Genomic DNA, 19,689 nt, shown 5'->3' on the forward strand with positions numbered 1-19,689 from the left:
TGTTTTCCTTGATGCAATTCGGGATTTAAGTGACGAAGATTAATCATTATTATACCATATATTCATCGTGGCTTGACATGGGAGAAAATCCGCTTCAATCCTTTATCATGTGTTGTCGCCAGTATTGAAAGTTTCTCGTTTTTCACGAGCTTACATAAAAAGAAACACATGGTCAGCAACACAGTTTAACAATCTCTTAAACATCTTTGAAAGTGAGAGATTTTATCGATCAATAATTGATTATGCTTGGACGAGAAGTTCTGATTGAATCATTCACAGAGCCTGATAAGTTATGTTGAGTCACAATGGCGACATAAATGTACTTACGCTCGACTTGAATGATGGAATAGGTTTATGCATATTCATGAGAAAGGAAGAAATCTCCGCATAGATGGTCACTTGCCAAAACGTAGTGTCGCGGATTGTCGTCAGTAGCTTTTGACGATGCCTTGCAGCATGAACACAACTAATACACGCCTGACATGTGGCGAATGTTATGTAATTTAAATGATTGAGCCAAGAATATATAATAGTAATTGTTAGACTTAGTTCTAACGGTTTCATTCAATGCGTTATTGGAAAGAGTAGTCGAACACAAATGTGGACCCCGTGTAAATCCTCTTTAGATGACTTGTCGAAACTGTTAAATTGTTTGTCTACTTGAATGTTGGAGTCAGCACATATTCTAGACGATAGATCCAATAAACCAAACCTCGTGCATTTTAAATGATTTTAAGTTGCTGTAACCTTTACATTCTCGCAATATCCAATCACTACTGCTTCGCAAAAGGGTATGCAAAATATTTCACCTTCTGCATTATGCTTGCGAAATAAACAAATTCATTTACAGTTCTATCTGTGAAGAATGTTTCAACTAGGCCAACTGAGACAATTATCCAATTATCTGAGGATATACATTTTTGTGCCACCTTGCAATGTCATTTTAATGCACGCAAATGATTCATTCTTGCCATTAATGGGTCAAATTATTGAAACACGTGATACTTGGCGAAAAACTATAACGTTAGACTCTGACAGTTAGAGACAATATTTAACCTAAATGTTGGCTAGCAGATCCTCTTACCGCGAGATTTGTTACTAAACACACTTGCTCGCATGTGTGAAGAACTGCATATTCACACAGAGGAAGTCCTTCATTAATCGATGACACGTGAGAGTATATACCGGATTTGCTGGTTTAAATATGATATCTCACAGGCGGTCGACATGAAACTAAAGCAGTGATAGGGCGTTTACAAGAACTTTAGAACTTTGAATGGTTTCAACTATAATAAATGTAATGGTTTAAAGGCGTACCCTATTTAATAACCGCAAAGACAAATGTGTACGGGCTGCTTTGTTATTGACGCATCTTTAGTTTTGACAGTATTAACAAATATAATTTTAACTATTACGGGACTTTGGAGTGTTTGGTACTGTCAAATAAGAATGGTGCACGATCTGATGATATATATTAAACATAATAAAGAAGGGAAATTATATTCGAAATTGTCAATTTTCGACATGAGACTCAAACATTATAAATCACGTGGAGTAAGTTGCAGCATTCACAGTAGCATACCTATATACTCAATAAATTTATAAACAGTCGGATCACGTCAGTTGTTAGCTGTAACGTCGTGTATTTTGAACAAGCGCATTCCGATAGCGTGTTTATGTTTCTTTCTTTTGCGCCTTGAAGCAACAAGTTATGGTTCACACAATGCATCATATAATGGAGGTACACAGGTAATAGGCTTCACACGCTATTGAGTAGGGAGTAGAGCATGAGCGCATACATTTTGTCGTCCAATTGTCCGGGCGGTCCGTTGTTCTAGTTGTCTCCGCTGTTTCCGAACACAAAACACAGCTTGTTGAAAATTTCCAGCGAGACCGTTAATTATGTTTTCGCTGGCTTGTGCTTTTTGTCCTGCTATCCATTCCCTGCCTGCCACTTTGTCAATGACAATCGAAGCATGTGCCTGTGTGACGGGATCCCCATTTCCTTTTTCATGACTGTATATTTCTTGGCTTCATCGAATCGAGGATAATTTTAACCTCACCCTCATCGATACTGTTATTGGTTATAGCCTATATAAATATCAGTAAGGGTCAAACGCATTTACCGCACACATGTACGCCTTCGATATTGAAACTTCCAACGGAATACGACAAATAAAATACAGAAAGAAAGAAGAGAATGGATCAAGGAATAAGAATTTGTACACAACAATAGGTCACCAAGTATGTACTCAGCAAAAAACCATGAAACACGGAGTATGTGTAGAATCATGGAACCACAGTTTGAAAGTACCTTAACTGGAAAAATACTTTACGACAAAAAATATAGAAACATAAATTTTGGTTCCGAGAAGAAACACAAGCAATTTATATGTCAGCCAACCCACCTGGACGATTCCCAAAATGCCTGAAATCGTGTACAAATGTGGCAGAGACACACTTTACGACTTAAAGAGACAACAACTCTACTACCACATGGACTCATGAGCATTAAAGGGTAACAAGTTACAATTAGAGAAGCACATCGATTTATGAGTAAAAGCAAGTAGAAGATAGACGAACTGCATATAATACATTTAGAAACTACAGTAGAAAGACTAGAACAAAACCTAACATCAAAACATATAGCACTGAAAGGGAGTTCGATAAGAATACAAGACGAAAAACGAAATCATTACAATAGAGAAAGAAGACATAGAGAAAATGAAACCTGAGTTCCTTTTACATGACTTAAACGGAAATACACGGTATCAAGAATGTATTTTCCATTAGAAAATGCAAACATAGTGGGAACCCAGGCCATACGCCCAACAAAACTCAGATGAGAAAAGAGAAACAAAAAGAGTCACAAGTAGAAGGAATAGGAGATAAAGGAAAAAGAGAAAGATTCGAGAACAAATATATAGAAGCAAGTTGACAGTCTTCCGATAGTGAAAAATTGAGAACAAACAACGAGATATCTTAAGGTGAGCATTTCCTCGAGAGCAAAATGGTGACAAACCCCGATAGCAACCAAAGACAGAAAATTTGAAGAAGGTAAACAAACCCTCGCTGCGCCTTAGATGAGAAGTGAATTACAAAAAGTATTGTCCTTAGCGGAATAGGGAGACCAAAAAGAAACACAACGATAGCTCTCAAAACCTACAGTAGCATTTGGGACTAAGAAATTACCCCAAAAGAAAGAAAACACCACGAGAAGACCATACATGGATGAAACGAAAAGGAAAACAAGAAGTAAGAAAGAGAAAAGGAGCCCCCAGAGCCAGACCATAGACACATTGCAAATTCTAATTTGATGAGGAAATAGAGGAAGAGAGCAGTGTACCAGAAATCTACCTTTATTGCTGTGACAATTTTATTGATATATGTAATACTACAAACATATAATATGTATTTTAAGCATTCCAGCCAAATGATCTTTTCATGCCGCAAAAATCTGGTTAACATTACGGGACTGGAGATTGTCTTGACATGGAAGAGTCACCTCAGATTTTTGCCAAGAGATGTTTGACCAGCAGGTTTACATGTAGAGAAAACAGGTTGCAGAGTCTTCATAATAACGCTTCTACCTCTAGCGAAAAGCACGATCACCTTAAATAGCGGCACGTTGAACTTGTACCAGATTGCGTTCTGTTTCATGTTTTGATTGTTCTATGTCCTTTTCTAAGCTAGTCTTATTCGTTTTTCGTTTTGGTCATTTTAAAGGCATTGTTGGCAAGTGTACGTTTACTAGTTCGCCTTGCCTTGTTGAAGCTTAGGATCTACGGTATCAGAAGACTATCATGTTCCTACCTAGCCTCCTTCTTGATTATTTTGTCGTCTGAGGCCAAAACCTAGATTGGATGGACATGAACCGAAATAACATTGTCTGTTTTGCAGATTTTGTGTTGTCGCGTGGCTGATCACTGGTTGCGATTGTTTTGTCGACAGATATATACATATGGCCTGAATATAATTGTAATATGGTATAGCTTGTCATCCACGTTCATGCTAAAGCCATATTGTTTTTCCTTCTGATTTGCAATTACCTATGTGCCTGGCAGAATCGACACAGACGGGCTTTGCTTTCAGAACCTATTGTTTAAAATTATTCATCAACCACCGCGCCCCCCAATTTCATTCTGAGTTGCTAATAATTCGTCTTATTTGAGGGTTAGAGCATGTTTTACAGCTTCTGGGTTCCTAGGTCATCTGGGCTCGTATATAGATGTTTTTGATGCTTTTTACACCTACTGACGATAGGACACGTGAACTCCAATTACACTGATAAAGCAGCAAGATGTCTCCATAGGCGACAAGCTATACCAACTCCGCTTTCTTCGCAGCTCTTGGTATAAAGAGTGCCTGGAACACCATTTATTTGTACCTAATACATGGGGAAAGTGGCTTGATTGTGCTGCGCCATCACAGGATGGTGGTGAACAAAAATGATAGTGTATGGAATATCAAAGACAACTTCTTTAAAAATATGAAGGTGATAGTCGCACTCAACCTTAAGCAAAGCGTTAATTTGAGACACGATTTTGAGCTTCATGCAGGGTACTTATAATCAATGTTTCGGTGATAATCGATGACGTTCCAAAGCAAAAGAGGCATTCAAAACAACGGCATGGGAATATGTGAAGGAAAAGAAGCTGTCGTCAGTAGACAGCGGTTAACTGTACCAAAAACTAGTTTGCCTTTTTCATTGGCATGAGGCCAACTGTAGATCACACGGATCAAGATGGCTTATCTAAAACGCAAGAGAAAGGCATAACTCTGCGACTCGATAAACCAGTTATTATAGCAATCGCGTTGAATGCGTACATATACATTATGATGACTGCATAGTTCAACATATGAAATGGCTAGTATGATGCAGCCACAACAGGTAACATAGCTTACTAGGGTTTGTGTTAATTTATGACCACACTGTCCTATGATCATCGGCCACTGTGCTGTGGGAAAAAGCTGTTTGCATATGAGCTTCTCAAATCGATATTTAAGAGCCATTCGGTTACATTATCATTAACTATCCGAGTATACGATTCAACAATGCTTATGAGAGACCACAGTCTCATAGCGAAACATACGCCGGAGTCTTTTGTCAATAGTTTAATCTTGATGTTCTGATTTATGGGCTTGCTAACTGTTAGAGAAAACAACTATGGCTTTATACTTCACTTGGTGTATGCTTTGTCTGCCATGCCACAACAATTACACCTTACATTCTTCTGAGTCAAGCGATCAGTGAACCGTATCCAAAACTTCCCACGAGCCATGTCAGAGTTAACAATGACCGTTATACTTTGACGTACAATCTGGTTTTGGAGACCGAACCAGTAGACGTGTTGGGACAACTCCTAACCGAATAAAGGGCTTGAACAGTTGCAACGCAGTTCAGTAAAACGTGATCGACGGGAGCGACAGGAAGCTGTGGCATCAATAGACAATGGCCTGACAGACTGTCTAAGCTAATGGCTTCTGGAGCGGTGACAAAATACATAGGACGGCATGTCAATTTTTAGAGCCTCAAAAAGATGAACGTTGAAGTATTTTCGTAAATCTATGTCATATACGAGGCTACATTTTGAACTAGTATGGCAGCTTCACTGGATACGTCTCTGCACTGGTGCATTAAACCGCAGCAGTATAGCATAATGGCACACCATTTACATTATCCTGAAACTAGGCTGACCAGTCCTAACACTAACCTCATAAAATTAAGTACTAAGCGAGGCAGCTGTTTGTACCATTTTTATAAGTTTTTACTATGCCTTGGCTGGGGTTCGAACCAGCGACTTCTAACCACTTAGAACATAGGAGCGGTCCTATGCGGATTGGTGTTCAGTATACGTTAATTGCTAAACACTTGTAAGAATGAAACCAGCCGAACATGACCGACTGGACTTCAAAAATGCAACGAAGGCATTTACTATCGCAAAGATAAGAATTTCGACGTAGACATACTAATGAAACAAGGCGTCATTCCTTCTTAAAACACCCCAAGACAAAAATGGCAGAGGTAGCTCTCATAGAAAGAGGGGCGCTTGTTCACGCCATCGCATTCACTGGCTCATTGTACCTCTTCTCTCTCATATCATGCTCAGTCTCTCCGTTGCTCCAACCCATACCGTATTTTATAGTCTTGTTTAATTACGACATTTTGTTCGGACGGCAATCTTTGACAAAAATTGATAATGAAGTTTTGAAACTATTAATACAATTGTTACCATTTGAGCAGTGATTAAATTATTGACCTCAATTGTATGCATTGATCTTATAATTTCGTTTATTAAAGTCTGCAGTGATATAATTCTTACTTCTAACCAAAGTCTATCTTCATTCTGTTTTCTGAATTGATGTGTCGAAATGTCCGGAACATTATCGATACGAATATAATTACTCCTTCGCCCATATTTGTTCTGTCTTGAGGATTATGATGATAACAACAACTAAGTTAGAGAGTTACTTAAAACCGTATCATCCATCATGCTTTTATTAAAGGAAATTTATTTATCTAGCTCCTAATATTAGGGTGAAACAATTTAACGGTATTATTGTCGTCTTAACTCTTCAATATAACCTTTATTTACTTGAGTTCAGCCTTCCACGAATACAGAGATTTCGCACTCATGTTCTAGGGTACAGGCTAGTGTGAAATCAACACTGTCACAGCAAACCCGCTCCCTCCAATGAAATAAACATAATCAACAAAACAAACTATAATAGACAAGAACATTATGGTTATTGAAGACAATTCTTTATCAGACTGATCCAGTTAACACATCAAGTTAAATTACCTAATACACGAAACGTTGAGGCCTCCTTCTCAAGTCCTACGCCATAGGTATGTCAATCGACTCAAACTGAACATGATTCTTTTATCACAGCCTTATCAAACAGAATACACAGTTCCTGCTAATTTAACTGTGTGATTTACTTGATTTCGATATTTAATGTAGCTTTAACATTTTTTTCTCTCACTCATGTCGCTACGGTGTCTGCAGCATTGCTGTTTAGAGTGACGTCTAGCACTGGGACATAATGCAGGAGACATGTTCCATCATGTCTCACCCATTCATATTATTGTGACACTAGGCCGACCAATGCAAACACTTACCTCTTAATGCTGAGCGCAAGGCGAGGTAGCTGCTGGTACCATTGCTAAAAGTATTTGGTATGACTCGGTCGGGGTTCGAACCCGTCACCTCCCGCATACGAGGCGAACCACGTAGGCAACCGCAAAAGTATACTAATTTAACTGTCTCCATTAGTATTTATTGTACCCAGATGCATTAGCGTATTATAATGCGTGGAAAGTCTGGGATTTCGCTAACTATTTTCAGGCATTCAAAACCAGTGTCAGAAAACGGAAAATGAGAGAGATATGAAATTATAATGACGGCGGTTTTGCCTTCCACATACTAGTTACGACAAGGTTTATTATTAATAACAGTTACTTGATTTGATTGCCAAGTAATCCCAGACCAGGAGAGAAGCTTGCAAACATTACTAATGCGCTGGTGTCAATCGAAGTATATAACAATATACAAAGGATAAAAACGATTTCGTTTTCAGATTTCCTTGGAAAGTAAGAGATAACGAAAATGCTTAATCTACAACGTCTAAAACAATTTGCAAACGTGCACATTATGCAATGAACAAAGCGATGTCGTTTAATCGGTACTATTCGAAACTCAGCCTTTTCTCCGACCTTTACGTTAGTTTGAAATCTGGCTGTTTTGTATAAAAGTCATTGTCTGAAATGAACAACTTTGAAATAATTTTCTGTCCATCTTTCCATGCACACACTATTAAACGAGCATACACACTTACAAGTGAAACAAATAGAAAAGAAGTAATCCACTCTGCTAGAATATGCCCAGACATTCGTGTGCCATTAAGAAGTGTGCAAATTGAAAAAGAGAACAGATGCGAAAACCACAGAAGTGTTCATTAACTATGTAGTTTTCTCTTTTTCATCTTTTAAGAGGTCAGTATGTATTGTAGGATTGCTCTGAACAGATGTGTACTCAGTGAGCTATTAGTCTTTCATTATCTTGTTCCGAGATATGAATAGGACAGGATTTATTCAAAAAATGTATTTGCCTTGTCAGATGAAAATAATTCTAGCTTACTCGACAGCTCTCCAAACCCAATCAATTACCGTAATAACACATATCATGTTACAAACCGCCTCGAATTACCTTTCAGCTTATTTTCTAAACGGACAATGTTAACATGTCGTCTGACCAAAACGTTAGCATTGCATGTAGTATAAATCTACTTAAAACTCTTTAGATATGATTCAGTTTGTAAAGGAGGGCCTTTGTTAAATATATTTGACAATTTAGATAGAAAACACACACACACACACACATACATACACAAGGTAAGTTTCCTACCAGCGCATTTACGACAACTGGAGTTGTCACATTTTGAGACAGAGTTGTAACTGGAAAATGATACAAATTTTGGACACCGCTCCGGTGGCCTAGTGGTTAGAGCGTCCGCTTTGGATGCTGGAGGTCATGGGTTTCATGCCTGGTCGAGTCATACCAAAGGTTTACAAAATGGTACTAATAGTTGCCTCACTTGGCGCTCAGCATAAGAGGTTAGTGTTAGGACTGGTAGGCCTGCTGTCAGGATAATGTGACTGGGTGGGACATCATACTACATGTCTGTGGCATGATGCCCCATTGCTAGACATCACTATAAAGTGTCACACTGCAGACAGGATATGACTGAATTTTTTTTAAAGCTACGTTAAAAATCCAAATCACACACACACATACAAATTTCGGAAATATTGTACACAAAACTGCTGCTGTTACATGCCATTTTAAATTTATGTATTGTATCAGACAGTTTGTGTGTAGTTTAAAACAAATGCATTGTAGCATTTGAGTATCCTTGTCTGACTCTCCGTTGATTGACCGAAATATAAGTATATATAGTTTCGGTTCTAGTGTGTTAATTACTCTTTAAGTAACACTCACGGAATTTTGAAAGTTCGGTTATATGCATAAATCCAAAAATGGTCCAAGAATAATCTAATAATTAAAATATAGAAGTAATAGTAATAAAATGTTTTAATGAAACTGAGTTCGAATCACGATAAAATCCAGAATGGTAGGCGATGACGTATGCTTTGGTCAGCGTCGTACTGATGTGCCAACAGTTCTTTGTTGAATCATGGAAAATAATATTCCAGTGTTTGAAATCTGTGTAAATTTTGATAACTGTCCTTCTCCAAGTACTAATTTAGAGCACAAGTAATGTCAGGGGAAAATAATCTACTGGAATCCAAAATAATTTTAAGAAATATTAAATTTTAAACTCAAACTGGTCACAAAAAAACACCTTTAAATGTCGATGTTTTAAAGCCTGACTGACTTAATACTCTATATAAAACTGCTATACACTAATTTAAGACGCTAAACAGATTCCCGGCTAAATGTCATATGGTCATATTTCTAGAACAAGATAGAAGCTTTTTACATGCCGAACATTACTTTCTCCTAGGATGGCATTGATTAAAACCAACCATTTTTACTCTGGGAAAGAATTTTTTGTTTTAAAAAAAGAGTTGTTTCTTCAACCCTTACTGATTCTTAATCAATGTCAGGAACTAGGTCAACATTAGATACAAAGTTTATATTAAGAGTTGTAATGTTCTACAAAAAAGTTGGTAAAAATAAAAAATAAATACTGGAATATATAAACCTGTTAAAGCCTCTAAGTTATAAGACTACACAGTATGTCTAAATTTAGAAATTGCTCCTACTGTAATAATCTTGAAGATTTGATAAGCACGAAGATCAACGAAAACTTTATAAAATATTCAGTAATGCCGAAGCAAGTAATCTGCATGCTATCACTGGATGAGACCAATTTGATTGCGATGTAGCATTTTATTTTTGCAGCAAGACTTTGTCAAAATGTTCGACTTTATACATGCGTCATGGGGATATTGCAGATGCCGTGGTAAAGACAAATTGTCACATTTCCACCAAACATTACTCCTACAATTCACACGAATGCTGTCATTCACATATTTACATAATGCTGTGTCAGCGTGGTCAAGTGTAAAAGAGACCCCCCATCATCGCACGTCATGTTTAGAAAACCACGAATATTCGAAACACTGAATAATAAACAACCTATTATACATATATAATTTACTGTATCGTCTATTTTGTTAAATTGCAGTAGCTTAACCATATGCGATATAATACTTGGACATGTCATAATTAGTTCATTTTGCCTTTATGACCATTGACAACTCTTACTGATTAAATATTTCAAGCTGAGTACATTCAGAAGAAATGGATTTCTACATTGTTAGAATTATAAGAAATTTGCAATCCTTTACCTGGCTTTACATTTTGTATGGACAATGATCTGCAACATATTTGTTTAAAAACATGATGATATAAAAAGAATGTAAATACATTCTAAAATAACCCATAATGATACACATGAGGTCGAACTAATCATTCCTTTCGTATAAGCTTGAAACGACCTTCAGGGTTTTTTGAGTAGTTGTCATGCAAAATAGATTACATTAGAATGCAAAACATTTTTTGAGAGGCCTGTATCCACTAAAACGCCCAGTTCTTAGTGCGTTAGCTTTCATTTATATTATAAGGCGTGCTTATGCGTGTCAGAGAGTGCTCATAACATTTAAACAAAATTGGAAAAGGATACAAAAATGCACTTTTAGGTTAAGCATTTTAGGTGAAGAATTAGATAAAATTCAATAGATGAAATGCATATACAGATAGATTCTGAAACCTCCAAAACTGGAGTGATAGGTGATTTGCATGAGGATCACCATCATTATAAAATACGATTACGTCCGTTTGCTATTTCTTCCAAAAGAAGTTTTAATGGCATGAACGTCCTCTACATTTTTCAATAGTTGCTTCCCTTTTTATTATTGTTTCAACCGGAGAAGATGTCAGACACAACTTTGAATTTCCTATTCGTGTAAAATGCATATTGGAATTATTAGACATAATATACATAAAAATGAAAAGGTCTACTGTTGCAATCGTAACCGCGAATGCATGTACATACATTATATGTCATTAAGCTAGAAGATAGGTATGTATGCATTGATATATTCCTCATTTCAGTTCCTGCATTATTTTGAATGATTAAATAGATAAGCGCGTTGATGATATATGCTGAATTTATTTGATCCTTTACGATTTATTTCAACAATTTAACGATAGCTAGTGTCTGAAGACAATTTAGAATATCTGAGTCGTACAATTGATGCGCTTTGTGTCAGTAACATGTCCTCGCAGCATTGAAGAATTTCATCCTATTTATGGCATGGTAGTTCTAACTCCTAATTAAGGCATAACTATTTAGCAGATACATAATAACATCTACATCTAAATGGCGTTAATTTTTAAAACATTTAAGAGCTTTGAATTTTTCAAAAGATAGTATCTTTTGCTCTTTTCTCACGAATATAATTTTCATATTTTTATTGTAAACCTTCATGAGAGAAAATAATGTTTCCTAATGTAATATGAACGTTTAATAGTATATATCTTTTCTTTTCTTACAGCAAAATTGCTTTTATTGCTCGTGCTTTTCTTTTGTACTGTGCTGAATCTGGTAATTTATAACTTTATGTCGTGGAATATTTATTGTATCTTCGGCCGTCAAACCAGCCAGTACATTTCTGCCAAAAGTGACTTTGTGAATATCAGACATAATTCTGTAGACAATGACTCTACCATCTTACAACAGAGGAAATATAAACTGGTGGATGTTCCGCAGCTTTTCACTGATGCGAAAGAAGGATATAAGACCCTAATACTTAAGAACACGAGTAATATATTCAAGATTCTTTGGTACAACAAACCGTTATGGTACAGACAAAGTGAGGAGTTCTGTAATAGAAACATGCATAGATGTGTTCAAAGCAACTGCATCGTCACATATAATCGATCGCTTCTAAAGGAGAGTGATGCTATAATATTTGCTGGAAATATAGCCAGTTTTCCAGGCAATGTGCCACTTACATCATCAGAACGTGATCCTAATCAGGTGTGGATTTTCTTCGATCTTGAGCCAGCATTTCGCTACTTTAACAGAAATTTCAAAAGGAAAGAGTGGAGATCAAGTTTCAATTGGACTATGACATACCGACTGGACTCAGATATTCCACATCCATACGGTGTCTTGTTGACAAATGACAAACCTCCTGAGCGAGAATATAGGGCAATCTTTCGCGCCAAGAAAAAGTTCGCAGCGTGGATAGTAAGCCATTGTAATGCCGTCAGCAAACGGGATGACTTTGTCCGTCTTTTACAAAAGTATGTTCCTGTAGATATTTTTGGGCGTTGTGGCACAATGAAATGTCCAAAAAAGAATTGTAGAGAAAATATTGGACATGAATACAAATTTTATCTTAGCTTTGAAAATTCTCTCTGTAAGGATTACGTAACGGAGAAATTCTTTGAGTATTTACCCTTAAATTTGATAACCGTCCTGCGTGGACGCTCTGACTACAACCATTTGCTACCGAATGACACTTATATTAACACGGCTGATTTTTCTACTATTCAAGATCTCGCAAATTTTATGAAAAGACTTGCTGAGAACGAAGATCAATATATTCTCTATCTGAAATCTAAGGACAGATATGTGTCGAAGAGTTTATCCTGGACCTACTGCAATGCTTTGTGTGACATTTGTTACAAACTAAATAACCTGGATAAGTACAGAATGTCATATAATGATATTGGGACCTGGCTTGAGAACAATACATGTGCTCGTGCATCTGATATTAAATAATTCTGTCTAGCCTGATATTCTCAAAAGTTTGTCATTACTTTTAAAAGTCACGAATAAACATTTTGAGCGAACAATGGTCTGACCGCTTAAAATATATATTTGTATTGGTGCCTGAAGGGTCTTGATTGCCATGTTACACATGATTTCGAAATGTCAGGTATATCTTCACACAAAATATTTAATATTTCTAGGACGATGTCCATTAATAGAATCAGTTGCAAACAAGGTAATAAAAACAACTACTAAATATCGAGGAATTTTATTTGATACAAACTGTTCTGATATTTGAAGAGAAAAACAAAATTATCAGTCGGCTATATTTATTGATTTGTTCAGCAACTTGCATGTATTTCTCAAGCCGACTTTTGATGCCAATGCACGTTGTTCATATTGATTCATATCGTCCAATCAAATAGCTAATAAGGGCAACAAAGTCACAGACTTTTTCGATGTAACCACGTATGGTTTCTAGCAAAGTTACGTCATTGACTCTTTTGCAGGTAACCTATTACGATGATTAGACGTATTCTTCGTTGGAATACTATGGTAATTGTATATAACTTGAAAAATGACAGAACTGGACAATGTGTAATTCATATGCATATTTAACAAAATTGAACGTTTACTTGAAGCAGATCAAACAGCAACAACAATAAAACAAACATATATGCATTAAGCAAAATGATGTGTAGCATTAGGAAATTCAGCTACAAAAAACATCGCAGCAGTATTTAGAATGTTTCCTTTCAAACAAGAATATATAACTTGCCCAGAGCGAAAGTAGTCCAAGGTTCGGGTACTTAAGTAATATTATGGATACAGAAAGAGAAGAAAAATCAGGCGGAAACAAAGAAGGAAGAAAAGTAAGATAGAAAATCAAAGAGGCTTTAGAAGAAACATTTCCATTTGAAAGAGCAGTACAATAATATTATTGTTGAGTATATGATAAAGATAATCCATAATGCATAATTTGTATGAATGCTAATACTTATATGAAGAATAACGATTCATTCATCCAAATAAATAGTTTCCATTATATCCGTTGATTCTCAAAATCAGCTCCTTTTCACCCAGGTAAGTCGCATATCTTTCAATGGTATAACAACACCTACTAAATCCCCAAAAATCATCTTTTACATTGAAAGTGTTCTTTGTACATGCAAATTGGTGCTACTAACTTATTGTTATGGGACATCATTCCTTTATCACAACTGTAATTTCCAAATAAAATCGTCGTTGTAACTGACACCATAATAAAGTTAATATGGGAGAAAACCGAAGTTATTTCTTCTTTCTAAAGTATTTGTGTCGTCCTCAATTCCAGAACAAGTACTGTATGGTTTATATAATATATAATTTTAAAAAAAATGTATTTTTATTACACGCTATTCCAGTTGTTGAGATGAGACAAATGATTATTAACACTATACTCGTATTCATCAATTGAAACCAAATGATCTTAGTTTAGTGAGTAAATGTATAATCTCTTGAACAAATTCTCTCACATATTTTGTCATGCATAAATAAACGATTATATTATTCCATCATATCTCATTGTTAACCTTTATGTTTGATTTACTAAAAGCATAGGAAGTTCATCGCATCTTCTCTTTGGTTTCAGTACAGTTTCTTAACTTCCAAGAATGGTTTAAACTAATATAACTGTCAAGAGGTCGCATTTTGTTTTAATTCCATTAACTATTTACCCGTACCCTAGTAAATTTGTACCCATATGATTCCTTTATATAAAGTATCCAAAATTCATATATGTGCCAGCCTGGTGCAAAAAATCACAAAATATGGATTCCCACTATTTTATTACCACTTCCTATAACATTTTGGCTTGGTGTTTATTGTTTTGTTTAATTTCGTCCATTACTAGTGAACAGTGCATTTTCATTCGAAGGAGTTGTTTATAGATAGTAAGTGTTTATATGCTTTCAATAAATTAACCCTAAAACGTATTGTTATTGTAATTATACAAGTTTCAATATATTCACTGCAAGAGCATCCAACGAATTTCTTTTGCATACGTTTTTCCTCAAAATACTTACATTATTTTCTACTTTTTTTTTCTGAAAGAGCCAACAAATAGAATTATATTTCAAAGCCATTTAACATGTTTTAATTTCAGTTAATTTTAGTCAAACACATTGGGACATTTTAATGTAATGATTGATTTCGTTAAGTTGTAAATGAATTCATGAAATAATTGGTTGAACTGATGTTTAGTATGGACATCTTGAAAATGGTAGCAACTTAAAATAACTGATTTACAACTGCATTTGCCAAGATTTACAAAACGGTTACTGTTTCAGTTGGTAGTACGTTTCTTACCTCCATCTATTTAATCCGTGACTGAAAATTCATGTTTTCATTTTTTTTAAGCAAACTTAAATGAGATGCCTCATTAGGTAAGCTAGGTTGTCCACTGTGATTCCAGTCTATGATCAAGTGTTTGAACACTATATTTTCTTGTACCAGTTCGCATAGATTTTGTTTCGGTAATATTTAAGGCTCAACGGTTCTAAAAACTTTCTAAACCACATTTGCTAAAGAGATGGTCCATCCGATGTTACAATGGTAAAATGTTTAATAAGCTATGCCTAGGCGTGGTAAGACATCGATGTACTTGAATGTGTGTTGATGCGTAAAATATTTCCACGTTTTTTTTAAATGCGTTGAAAACGTTCCAGGAGGTTTGAGTTAATTTCGGGATTATCGGAGGTGACAAAACTGGGTGTCTATTTTATTTTCTTGCTGATAAGCTTGGTAACCTTGTATGTTTGCCACCGAAAACGGTGACAACTGCTTTCTTTCAACACTAGTTTTATGGCTCGCACTAAATATGGGCTCGTTTTGGAAGTCAAAAGCATACAGATATTTGTAGTCTCGATTATACGTGGCCAAATGAGAGACATCAGCTACATTGATTACCAATGCCCTCCACATTTGATCTAATTCTAGAATATTTTCGACAAATGGGTTTGTGTAACGGATATGTAGCTTGTTCATGTAATCATGGCTGCACCTGGGTAAACGTATACTTTTTAGATGGGTTTCAGCAGGAAGATACAATGTTTAAACTATTTCGTAACCTGCAGATTGGTCAGTATTCTAGTAAAACCTGGCTAAAAATTCTTCATAAGGACCGTATTCAATAAGTCACCCACTGTTTACTGATGCTACTCTTAGATTCGTGGGGCGTGGAAGCTGCTCAACCTGACATACCTGCCACATGAATATGTGTCTAGGGTAATGGTGGTGGTGACAAAGAAGGCACTCTTTTCTCGCTTTCTTATTTCGCTTCTGGGTTCCGGTTTAATTTTCTGTGGAAGAAGGGGTCGACATAATCGTTTAACCGAACCTGTCAGTGTTTCTCTTTGGTGACTGGTGGAATGAGTCAGCAACGTCGCTGAAATCTTAAAAGTTACAGGAGCCGACGACTCCTGAACGACTTCTCGTGCAACTTCTTTCTTTACCATCCGTGTGGCCGAGTCTGTCGTGCTCACTGGTGGATGTAGTGGTGGTGGTGATGGGCTTTTCATCATGTTTGACTCCGTCATCTTACCGATGAAAGTCTACTACACAGGCGATGGAATTTCCTTGAATGTGTTGATGGAGGATGTAAGCCGATTTACACTCTTTGTAACACCTCACGATGCATTGCTGCGGACGATCAATCAAATGGGTTTTGTGCTCGATCAAAAGTTTGACAAATTCGGATTTGCCTGAACCACAGGGTTCAGCAATAAACATAACCTATAAATGGTGAAGATTCGATGCTTCCCAACTTAGACGATTTAGCTTTTTGTCAGTGACTTTGAAAGCTAAGCGGTAGACAAGGAAGATGTAGCCATATCGATGTTCAGAATTGTGAAGAAAAAAAGCATAGAAAGACAATATATTTTATACGTTTCAGAACAAGTTTGTTGTGTCACAAAATTTGCGACTTTACAAGAAATACAAACATATATCAGAGTCAAATGGTTAAGTACATGTCTAAAATGCAAAGCAAAAGGATCAAAGTGAACACAAACAAGTCAATGTACACATTTTCGATGAATGTGTGGTGTCCTAGATTTATTGGAACATTCTGTAATGTTTTTTTGAATCCCTACACTATTGACAGTCTCCAAAGATTTAAGTTTCACTTGTGTCGTTGTTAATGATAGCACTGATGTCTTGTGTTTGATTTTCCACTGTATCACCTTGGCTAAAACATGTTTAAATGTTAATTTCGTTTACGTCACATTTTAAGTCCTCGTTCTTCCTTTATTCTTATGTTGGAGAAGAATAACACAATAGGATGGAACAGTGATAGATATAGCTATTCAAATGTTATATGGGAACAGAATGATTTTACTATCAGTTCTATACATTTTCTTGCTTTGTAAGTTGAGATTTGTGATATTTTTAAATCAATAAATGTGTATATACACCAATAGTTTGTACATACTTCTTACGTATATGTTTTGTTCTTACAACATCAGACCATTGACATCGAAAAAGTGAAATTCATGACTAAAATATCTTGTGAGGCGCATTATTGACATTTTCTTTCTGATTAATCCAGTTTCATAAATTGAAAGAAAAGTTAAAATTAGTGTCAACAAGGTGACATGTAATATTAAAAATGGTTCATATTTTGGATATTTTTAATATATCCGATAAGCTCATTTATTAGAAAGATTCAAAAACACTAAAATGCTGTTTTGTATATATTTGGATATACTAGCGAATCACTAGTGGTCAACGATTAAGATTCCGATAGTGTATTCAGTCTTAAATTAAGCAAATATTTAGTAATCAAGAAAAGCCATTTAGGAAGGCGTAACCGGCAGCAATACAATGTAAAAAGTATCATATAATAGCTTTGAAAATATTTCCTCATCGTATCAGTAACAAGTATAGCCCACAGTATAACAGCTCTGATTTTCAAAACTATGCTCGTAAGAAATCTACCATTCGCTCCATACAACATATATAGGAAAGCGTTTCACTTAACAATAAAACGTTAAGTAAGGAATACATGTTCGATAAAATAATTATTACTAAAGCTCAAGATCTCCCATCAGTGTGTTTGTAACGGAACAACAATATTTTCAGATCGTTACAATTGCAAATCCAATAATTAAAGGAGATTTCTTATTCACTGATGCAGTGTCTACAGTGTCGGCACTTGTTACGAAACTTGCTTAGGATATGATTATTAGACAAACAGGTCAATGTATCATCAATAATAATTTTTAATTTTTATTATAAAATCGACAGTACCATCTTTGTTATATATTCCCACCTCTACCCATTCTGATCCTGAATACATGATAATTGTCAACAAGTACAGTTCATGTATCTTGTTATAATACTGATGAAGGAATACGTTTATTGTAGCGGACTTACATGGCAAGGTAATGATATCACAGCCGGAAGCACCATGCTCAGTTTAAGTCCACATGAACTGTCTCTGTCATGCGAACCTGCATGTAACATCGGTTGTATGAAATTAGTGCTCAATACAATTACAACTTTCAAAGACAAATTCTCACACAAATAAGCTCCTTGTAAAGTCATAAAATATGCTGTGATTATTTGGGTTGTTCATATTTAGGAACAAATTGACACTCGATATACCCTAGTGACGCAACTACCTGATTGGGTCTCATAGCAACGTTACGCTTAAATAAACAAGTCGTGTAATAGAGCAAAAAGAAACAAGTGTTTGCATTGCTTGCTTATATCGTTCCCTTCATAGTCTCTTTTATATTTCATTATATAATATTACCATTATATTTACGTCAGAATCCAGGTAGTCAACCAATTCAAGTGTTGATGCAATTTTGCTAACTTATCAATCACATTTTGTTTTGGAATTAAACATTTTGAATTCACTATTAATTTTAAGTCTGGAATTGCCGCGAGCAGATTGAGCAGCTTCCTCTGCAGTTTGGTCCTCAAGGTAGCAAATCCTATTATGCATCTTAATTTGGTAATCATACCCCTTTTTCTGCCTATTCGATTCTTGTTTATTTCGGTTGTTTGATAGTGTTGGTGTTGGTGTCTTATTGATTGTAATCTGAGTGGATACTCTGTTTTTCTGAGGTTTGTAATGTGAGATGTTTGAGCTTGTTGCTGAATTGTTGGCAGGGGGTCTTGTTTCGTTCTGTGCGTCCTAAGATGTTTTGGACTGGTCTTCACTATAGCTGAGAATATTGGGCGAGGCACGGAGGGTATAGCCTGAACAATTTATCTGGCTCCTAGAAATGGGATACTGAATGTGCATTTCACGCTTTCTATTGCCTACTTCTGTTTCCAGGTTTCACAGTCATTTGAATTGATGTGGTGCTTCTTGCAGCAGCTGGTGCAGCGCGGAAAGACTTTACACTCAAATTCCGACGAGAAGGTTACACACATCGGCCACATACTGGGCAGTTTGGAAAATCATAATGACCGTACCTCTCAACCTTGAAATACCAAAGTGGGTAAAAGATGTATATATCGACGTTTACATGTAAAAAGCCAACCTTTACTACGTTGGATAGTGTGGGTATGTTGAACATGAGTATACTGGTATTAGTGTCCTGCATAGTTTTCTGTGCAACGTACAAGTAGGTTTCGTGGCTGTCAGAAGACACTGGTAATGATCTCAATCAAACAAGAAAGTGCTGCTTTAATGAAATAAGAAGGAAACATGACTGCAAATTCACGAGACATGAATTCCTGGAAAACAGTTTCACTGTCAACGTGCATGCAATCTGAGTGTCATTAAACGACCAGAAAAGACACTCGACCTTAGAAAATGAACTGCTCCTTTTAAGTTCCAATCAGTTCTCATGCAAAATGCTATATAAGTAAAAAGTTGTCTCT

At 36.0% G+C, this 19,689-nt stretch overlaps 1 protein-coding gene across 2 annotated transcripts in view; it reads left to right on the forward strand.

Annotated features, from left to right (window-relative positions):
• LOC149786375 (lewis-type alpha-(1,3)-fucosyltransferase-like) overlaps positions 1–17,267 on the forward strand; it is a 31,945-nt gene extending 14,678 nt beyond the window's left edge. For both annotated transcript variants that reach the window (XM_089976793.1, XM_089976792.1), the window contains exon 2: positions 11,588–17,267. In XM_089976793.1, the coding sequence (XP_089832919.1) occupies positions 11,588–12,822 (1,235 nt within the window). In that variant the 3' untranslated portion in view covers positions 12,823–17,267. The remainder of the gene's footprint in view (positions 1–11,587) is intronic.
• The last annotated feature ends 2,422 nt before the right edge of the window (positions 17,268–19,689 follow it).

This window comes from Sinohyriopsis cumingii, chromosome 12, assembly GCF_028554795.1.
Source record: "Sinohyriopsis cumingii isolate HCF-2022 chromosome 12, ASM2855479v2, whole genome shotgun sequence".
NCBI lineage: Eukaryota > Metazoa > Mollusca > Bivalvia > Unionida > Unionidae > Sinohyriopsis > Sinohyriopsis cumingii.